The 9,597-nt window shown below is 39.2% G+C and overlaps 1 protein-coding gene across 1 annotated transcript; it reads right to left on the bottom strand.

Moving 5' to 3' along the window:
- Positions 1-453: 453 nt before the first annotated feature.
- SPIC (Spi-C transcription factor) lies at positions 454-9,042 on the bottom strand. Its single transcript, XM_001506652.3, has 6 exons — positions 8,982-9,042; positions 7,819-7,845; positions 7,004-7,097; positions 4,917-5,029; positions 3,841-3,946; positions 454-1,300 (listed from the first exon to the last, which is right to left on the bottom strand). The coding sequence occupies exons 2-6, from the start codon at positions 7,819-7,821 to the stop codon at positions 873-875; spliced, it is 744 nt and encodes a 247-aa protein (XP_001506702.2). The 5' UTR covers positions 7,822-7,845; positions 8,982-9,042; the 3' UTR covers positions 454-872.
- Positions 9,043-9,597: the final 555 nt, after the last annotated feature.

Here is a 9,597-nt window from a genome sequence, read left to right as displayed (position 1 = left end):
TATCTAGTGACTAAACTACACTGACAAACCCCTGTGACTGGATGGCACTCTCCTTTGTTACGCCTGCTTTATAACAGTGCTCCTGCGCTTAGAACAGTGCTCAGCACATAGTAAGCACTTAACAAATGCCAACATTATTATTATTATTAGGAAGCAAGAACACTTGAAAGAGCTGAGACTGTGCCAGCCACTGAGAGTCCTTTCCCTAGTCCATTTCCCCCTCTTCATAATCTCCCTCCCTTCTGTGACACACAAACCGCAGAGGAATCTGGGGCTTGAGGGTCACATGTCACTGAGTTTGGAGGGAGAACAGGCCCACTTCCTGAGTTGCTGGGAGCAGAAGAAGGGCAGGTTGTCTATTATAGGTGGGGCTTTGAGCTCATAATTGATCAGTAATATTTTGACTGTAGTTTACACTTTTTAGCTTAACGTTTTATAACGCACATTTTCTAATTCTTTCATTGGTGATTTTATTGAAATCATTAGCTTTAAATGATATGAAGATTATAATCAGAGTGCTCAAAGGGAAAGCGATATTAAGAAAATAATCAATTTTTAAACCAATTACAGATATTGTATTTTTTTTTGAACTTTAAACAGAGCGATGGCAAAAGGAACACAAAGATAGTATAGTGGAACAAGCTTGGCTAGGCATAAGTATATTCAAAACTCTACCAGCTTTCAGTGTTTCTCATTCTCTTAGTCTCTTAGCAGAATCATTCGATGAGTCTTCTATGCCGATTATTTGCAGGACATAGCATTAATTAAATATTTAGGGCCATTATAAATGGAATTTCCTTTTTCTTCAAAGAGCTCTGTGCTTTGAGAGGAGAGTTCTTAAGCTTTTCTGAAACGCTTTCTGCCCAGGATATTTAGTTGTCTGCATGGTTCAGCTCAAGGTCACTGTTGTTCATGTAACTATAGTTGCAGGTCCAGTTATTTAAGTTGATGTACTCTTGGTCAGATGGAATACACGGCGTGTAGATAATTTCTTTCCCCAGGAAGTAAGGTGGTGAGAGTCTTTGTAAGACAACGTCACTGAACTGGTAGGTCAGCTTTCTCCGGATTTTAATGATTTCCCCAGTTCTCCCATAGTTCCTCAGGGCTCGGGCCATTTTCTGGTAAGTCATTGTCTTGCGGTTGCCCTTTTTCTTCCCCCAGAGCTCTGCAAGCTTCTCTTTGTTTTTCGAAACAAACTGGAACACTCCCCTCGGCTGATCTACCCACTGGATACACTCTGCCATTTCAGGATCAGATAAAGATTCATAGAGATATTCAAACAGACGGAGTTTCTTTCTACCTAGTGGGGCAAAACAAGGCCATGAATTAAACTGATAGGTTTTTTTTATGGTATTAAACTCTTACTACATGTCAAGCACTGTTCTAAATGCTGGGGTAGTTGCAAGGTGACCAGATCAGACACAGGCATGGGACTCACAGTCCAAGAAGGAGGGAGAGCAGATATGTCACTACATCACTCTACTGTATGTCAAGCACTGTCCTAAATGCTTGGGTAGAAGCTAATCAGGGTGGACACAACCCCTGTCCCACATGGGGCTCACAGTCTTAATCCCCATTTTGCACATGAGGTAACTGAGGCACAGAGAAGTTAAGTAACTTTCCCAAGGTCACACAGCAGATGGTTTAGATCCTGAACCATCCCAACTTCAGGGAGTCAGGATCCAGACATTGGACAGCCAAGATAGAGAGAGACCAGGGTCAAGGCTCAGTGTGGGAAGGAGCAGGTTTTGGCAAAATCTAAACCTTTAGAGGTGGAGGGGTTTGTGGAGCATAAAAAGAATGAGAGCTGTCTCTTATACCATCAGTTGGCGGGAGGCTGGAAGTGGATGGCATTGGGAAGAGAAACATCCCAGCGTCTTCAAGGCTGGGTATAACACGAATCAAGAAGTCAAGATCTTTAGACAATGAAGCTGGAAGCCCTCCAGTCTTTTTCCTTCCCATTTTATTTGACATCAGTTCAGTTAATTCAGGTGACTTGGCTTTCCTTCTGCTTCCTCTTCTTGCCTTCCAGGCAGGTGACACTCCACCCCCAAGATGTGGATCTCCACCATCCTGACTGCATCATCCAGCTCTGTTACATCACTAACAGTCAGTCTTGGTCAGAGGTAGCCACACATATTCAGATTGGGGTTTTCTGCTCCCTGAACCACCAAGTTCAGAGGTGGCCATACTCTTAGTTTTTTTTATGGTATTTGTTAAGCACTTACTATGTACCAGGTACTCTATTAAGTGCTGAGATAGATACAAGAAAATCAGGATGGACACAGTCCATGGTCCCACATGGGGCTCACAGTCTTAATCATCATTTTACAGATGAGATGACTGAGGCACAGAGAAGTTAAGTGGCTTGCCCAAGTCACACAGTGACAAGTGGTACGTGGCTCAGTGGAAAGAGCACAGGCTTTGGAGTCAGAGGTCATGGGTTTGAATCCTGGCTCGGCCACTTGTCAGATGTGTGACTTTGGGCAAGTTACTTCACTTCTCGGTGCCTCAGTTACCTCATCTGTAAAATGGGGATTAAGGCTGTGAGCCCCACGTGGGACAACCTGATTCCCCTGTGTCTACCCCAGCGCTTAGAACAGTGCTCGGCACATAGTAAGCACTTAACAAATACCAACATTAAGTGGTAGAGCCGCGATTAGAACCCAGGTCCTTCTGACTCCCAGGCCAGTGCTCTATCCTCTAGGACACACTGCTTCTAGTCAAATCCACAAAACAATAAAAAAATCATTTGGGGTCTTTTCGAAACACAACAAGACGTGTGACATCCCTATCCATGCTCCCCTGGACCCTTGCACTAAATCCACTCTATAGGGATTCTTGACACTTGGGAATCTACTACTGTTTTGAATGGTTCCAGTCCCATTTTTAAGAACTCTTACAGAACTGAACATAGCATGTCTAGGTTTGATTTGGGCTGTCAACTACATTCTTGCTTGAAAGGAAGGCCCTCTTGCAAAATTGGGTTGAAGTCAGTAAGGCTGTTTTGGGCAGCAAAGGAGCCAATATTTTAAACTGTCCTTTGTCTTAAAAGGTAACCAGTCTCCTTTGAATTCAGAGAATTATTCTACTGTTTAGTTCTTCAGGCAGAAGATTCTTCTGTGCTTGTTTACTGTTCCCAACAGCTATTGATGCCTGTCTACTTGTTTTGTTTTGTTGTGTCTCCCCCGTTTAGACTGTGAGCCCGTTGTTGGGCAGCGATTGTCTCTATCTGTTGCCAATTGTACATTTCAAGTGCTTAGTACAGTGCTCTGCACATAGTAAGTGATCAATAAAGACGATTGAATGAAAAAGACAAGATCGGGGCACAGAGAGTAGTTTGGCATTAGAGGAGCAAAGCCTGGGGATTGGATTCTAGTACGAAATCAGCAGAAGTAGGGTAGGAGGAGGAGAGCTGATTGAGTACCCTAAAGCCAATGGTAAGGAGTTTCTGTTTGACATGGAGATGGATGAGTAGCCACTGTAGATTTTGGGGGAGTGAGGCAATGTGGAATGAGCAGCTGTTCTAGTGAACAAATTGTCTCTGGGAAAGAATATACACTCTTGTATGATTCACCATTCAATTCAAGAATCCCCAAAGAACTTCTCAACATCATTTGTTAAATGCTATTATCCTCAAGAGAAACATACTTTGCCGATTTAGATAGAAGACCAGGATTTGGAGTTGTGTATTGGGAGAGGGAAACAATAAGAAGTTAATCCATAAACAGGAAAGAATATATGAAAATCTCTTAGAAAACATAATGAACAATCTCATCAAGGAGAGCTCTGAGAAAATCTAATGAACTATTCAGGTCATATAGTGGTACATTAACTTACCTCTTCCTCCCTTTTGCTGGGAGACAGGATGTATTACCTGGTTTTCTGAAATGTTTTGTGGACTATGATGGAAGTTTCCCTCAAAATAGAAGTCTGTAGCACTATTCTAAAGGAATTTAAGAAAAAATTGTATGTAATACGTAAATTGATCTTAACCAGTTATTTAACACAGATAATTGGGAGGGATATTTTCTTACTCAGTTTGCAGCCAGGATATGAACAAATTGGCTTCTGGCGCACAAGTTCCGCAGTTTGGTGTACCTGATTCTCCCATACCAGCCAGTTGTACCAACAGTTTCACAGTAGATAAAATACAGAGTCACTGGCTTTTTTAGTGGCAGAATTGTTTTCCAATGTGCTTGCTGATTTCTCCCCACTCCACACAACCAAACTAACCTTTTAGGGCTCAGCCCCAAGGCAGCTCAGATCAACAATACTACATAGGATTGCTCACTTCCATGCCAGTGGTGGAAGGGAAGGGACACCAGTCTCCCTTGCCCTCAGGGAGATGGATACTGGAATCTTAAAAGTATTTCTGGGAGACTTTACAACAACACTTAAGGAAAGGGAAACCCTGTTTTGTTAAACAAAACAATTCTCCCAGCAACTCTGCTCTTTTCCATCATGAAATTAACAGAAGCAGAAGCTTTAACTCCTATCAAAAACATGCACTTTCCCTAGAGATGCTAAGTAGACTGTAGTCTAGTCCAGTTTTCTAGACTGTGAACCCGTTGCTGAATTGTACTTCCGAAGCTCTTAGTACAGTGCTTTGCACATAGTAAGCGCTCAATAAATACGACTGAATAGTGTATTCAGCTCTTAGAACAGTGCTTGGCCCAAAGTAAGTGTTACTTGTCTACATTGTCTACTAACTCTGTTATATTGCACTCTCCCAATGCTTAATACAGTGCTCTGCACACAGTAAGCACTCAATATACACAATTGATTGACTGATTGATGTAAATTGCCAACATTCAACAAACTGGCAAGCTGTCACAAATACTAAAATTCGGACACCAATAGAAATCTTGCCTGGTAAATGGCTGAGGGATGAGGACAAGATAAATTCTACTTACTATTATGGTTCTCCAATTATATCCTGGTTCTTCTGCAAGTGGGGTTCCAAAGCAGTTGGGATTTGCTCTGACATGAGGATAATGGTTGATGAAAGTCAAGTAACTTTTATAATCTAATTGACAAATGAAAAAAATCATGCACAAAATGAACTTGAAAATTTTCTGTTAAATGTAAACAGAATTCTTTGAGGAAGTGTGAAGGGTGAAACAAATAGCCAAGCAAATTATTAGTACAGGACTTGCATCCACTTAATAGTGATGACAAAGGAGACAATCACCAAAAAAAAGAAATTTTTCACTGCAAGCAATGGAAGAGATTTCCAATATAACTAAAACGGCCTGTTCTGAAGTCAAAATTTTGGTAAGAAATCAGAAAATAAAAGCATAATTCTAAATATTGACATCTCAATTGAAAGTATCTCCAGAGTATAATTTAGAAATTTTCTAGTTGAAGCAAATCATAGGAAAAACTCTTAGAAGTTCATTAATAATAGAATATTAAAATGAACATGTAGAGATTATACAAATAAAATATATACAACAGAGAGAGATAATATGCACAGAAATGAATCCTTAAATGTAAAGCATATATATGCAACCAAAAATACAAACAAATATGGCCAGAATTAGAACCCAGGTACTCTGACTCCTAGGCCCATGCTCTTTCCACTAGGCCATGCTGCTCCTTTTCCAGTGGCTAAGATTTAAGCTGTCTAGATACTCTTTTCTAGATTAACTGGCAGCCTCTCTTCTGTATCTAAGAATATGGCTAAGATATGACTAAGGCAACCTGGTGTCCAGTTTCATACTAGACAGCCAGATTTTTAACTGCTCTGCCCCCTGCCTGGTATGAATAATTCCAGATGTGGATATGTTCGCGGTGTTTTATTTTAAGCATTCAGCTCAGCCTGCCTCGATTCCTGTGGCCAGGTTTCGTGGTTCAGAAATGGTGCCTATGTTATCTGGGTGGGAATCAGACCGACTCTGGCACAAGAAAGGGATCAAGGATGCTCCTGGTGAAATACTGCAGGTTTGAGAAGACTTGGGAAGACTTCCACAAAACGTTCCACGTGATTTTCTTACCAAAATCACATAGTAATATACCCCACAGTTCTCAGTCAAAAATGCCCCTTTCTTGTCCACTTAAAGGTAGCTACATTTGATCAAGGAATCAGTGTTTTGGTTTTTTTTACTACAGAGCATACACCAAAACAGTCAGCTTCCAGGTCAAAGAATTGAGGCAGTTGATCAGGAGGAATGAAAGAAGGAGGTGAATTTCATTGCTCAATTATGTTGGCCTGGAGAAATAGCTAGACTGTAAGCTCCTTGTGGGCAGGGAACATGACTACCGACTCTCTTTTTCTGTACTCTACCAAGCACTTAGTACTGTGCTCTGCATGCAGTAAGTGCTCGATAAATAGAGTTGATTGATTGAAATCTAAAATCCTGAATGATGTAGGCAGGATAAACACAGACTGTTGTTCACTAAATGCCCCAAGACCAGGAAATACCCACTGAAATTTAAATGTGGTAAACATAAGAAAAAATGTATTTATGCCATGGATGATAAGTATATGGAATTCCATTATCATAGGAAGTTGTGCAAGCAAACTTACCAGGAGGTTCAAGAAGGATTTGAAAAAATAATAGATGATAAGTCCAAGATGGGTTGTTAAAAGCAAAGTTAGGGATGTTAAGTGGCTCTTCTTAACCAGGAAGAACAAACCACTGTACTGTTCCCCTAAGCATCCTGTTGTCGCTGTTATGGACAATATACTGGGCCATAAGTAGAAGCCATAAGTCTGAGCCATGATGATATGGCTTAAGGTCTTATTTTGCTCCATATTGTTATGTAATAGTGGCAAAGATGGCTTTGCAAAAATGCTCTTGCTTCTTTTTTTTTCTAGTTTAGGTGAGTGCTCTCCTACTTTAGTTTGCTGACAGTGATTGAGCATCTACCATTCATTTTTCAGTCCTACATTAGCAGAGGTATTGGAACTCAGTTCTCCTATTTTCCCACAGAAGAGAACTGTGACCAGAACCATTTGAAATACCAAAGTGCTAAGTATAGGTTTCCTTATTTTTACCTGCAGAATACTGAAGCCCACCATCTGAATGTTGCTGCATTACCTCAAAAGCATCTTCAAAAGCCTGGCCCAGCATGTCTTGTTGAAGGCAACTCTGAAAGAACGACAGACCACTTGGATTGTTAAACCAATGATCGACACATTTTTTCCAGCTTCCAGTGTTGCATTAGAAAATTCCAAATGGATGGAACAAAGGTTTCTGGCCTTCTGGGAGTCTCCTTAGTACACTTAGAAATTATTTAGATGCTTGATGCCCTGGAAACAGCTTTTATAACCTCTTTGGGTTTTGAGACACCACAAAAATTAATGGAGATTTTGCATTTTGGGAAGTCAAAGAATGTATCTATAATGTTTTGGATGGTGTCCACCCTGATCATCTTATATCTAAGTACACTGCTTAATAGAGTGCCTGGCACGTCATAAGCACTTGACAAATACCATAATAAAATTTTTTTCTATCATTCTATGAGTTTTAGCTAAATTGAAAGACGTTTTTTGTCCCCAAATTTGCAGGAATAGGATCTTTTGTGAATCAATTAAAAATCTATATAAAGAATATGGAATATCTTTTAAACATTCTGAAATCATTTTTCAACAACTGATTACTATTTTTAAATTTTAAAGAGCAGACTTCAGTAAATGCTTTTATAGTGCTTGGGCAAGTCATTTGCTTACAGCATAGATACAAATCGAACAAGATCCATTTCTGCCTCTAAATAGTGCAGTTACTTAAGGGATTTCAAGCACTGAGGTACATTTCACTGGAGCAAAGGACAAGGAAGAGGGAAATAAAATTTTAAAAATGCATAACTTACCATTCCTTCATTAACAAAGCCGTAATCCTGAAAAAAGTTCATTTTTAATTGAATATGTAAGAAAAGTATATGTAATATTTAACTTCACGAATTAAGAGGCTTTGATTAAAAACATTTGTATTTGGCAAGCATGACATTAAAATAGTAATGCTCATAAAATAAAGATTATTTAAAAATTCAAAATGATTCCTTCCAAAGGTTTTATGAACACCTGTTATTTCAATGCTTTCTAAATTTTTTTAAAAATCAGTATAGCACTGTAGTGCTGAAATGAAACAGAAGTGCTGCAGTCATTAAATACCTGCACTACTTAATTTCTGAAAGAAACTGTGGCAATAATTCAGTATTAAAGTCATGTATATTTTCAGGTGTCACTGAAACATCAAAAGCCTCTATATTCTAACACAGCTCAACATATATAACTCTGCACTGTAACCGTCCGCCCCTTTAAGCAAATGAGATGGCTTTATAAACAATAGGTCATGGTTGATTTTACCTAAGACAGCCCATCAGTGTGACTATGCAGAAATCCCATATAAATTTTTAGTCTAGCACATAGTTTGGGCTCAATAAATCTAGTATTAGTGATAGAGAGGGATCTTGTATTGAGCTCCAGCATCCTTCTTTTTCTCTTGATAAACACAGCAAACATGTTTACATTGATTCTTGTCACATACCAAATCAAGGAGCTTATTCCTAGGTACTTTTTTAAAGTACTACAAAAGATTGTGTTTCAGCCTTCCATAATCTTCATTTTAAATACCAATAGTAAATAAATAATATACCAATTTTAGCTAAGGCACTGATAAATGCTATCAGTTAACATAATTACTTCAAAATTTTGAATGCAGATATGCCATTTAATAGTGCTGTCAAAGTATAACAGCTTCTTCATATCACTGAATTAAATATTATGTTTATTGCACTTTAAATAATGGCAGATAACTGTTTGCCCTTTGAATTAAACTTCTAAAAGTATATTTAGGTTTCTTGACTAAAAAGAGATCTAGCTTCAAAATGGATATCGAGTAGACTAGGACATCACTGATGGGTCGACTTGCTTAGCATTTTCAACCATCGGATAAATTAAATAATGGTTATTAAGATGGGGGAGAAAATAAAAATATGAATTGAACTTTGCCAAAAGTAAGCTGAGCACTTACCAAGAAGGAAGCTTCTCCCCCACACAAAGAACATAAAGGACTGAATTGTTAAAGTGCACCCTGGCAGAGCTGCATTAAATAGCTGATTTTGGGGAAGTTCACCAATTGGGGATTTTTGAAAAGATTCAATGTCTTCACAACTTGTATCTCTGATACAAATAACAGACACCCAGCTGAACTTTGCAGTAAAAACCATTCATGATTGGAGATCTCTGAACCTCACCTAGGCCCAGGAGAAGATTTAATTGCAGGTGCTCCCCATCTTTGAACAAAAATATGATGGAATTAAGTTCTTCCTCCTATATAAAGCTTTCCTGGGGGGCGGGGAGGGGGAGACCTATTTAGTCACCTCTAGGCAATCTGAAATTTGAATGTAAGCCTTTCCCCCTTTTTTGCAATCCCCATGGTTGGTTAACTGGCTCTACTATACTTCATTCAATCGAATTTATTGAGTGCTTACTACGTGCAAAGCACTGTACTAAGCAGTTGGAGGAGTGTAATACAACCACAGAGAGACATATTCCTTTCCCACAATAAGCTCACAGTCCCTTCATTTTGAAAGGGAAATGAAATCAAATGGAATTCTGGCCGACTGAGCAGAGAGGCATTTAATTTT

The sequence above is a fragment of the Ornithorhynchus anatinus genome, chromosome 14 (assembly GCF_004115215.2).
Source record: "Ornithorhynchus anatinus isolate Pmale09 chromosome 14, mOrnAna1.pri.v4, whole genome shotgun sequence".
Classification (NCBI taxonomy): domain Eukaryota; kingdom Metazoa; phylum Chordata; class Mammalia; order Monotremata; family Ornithorhynchidae; genus Ornithorhynchus; species Ornithorhynchus anatinus.
This window is presented reverse-complemented; position numbering and strand designations above follow the sequence as displayed.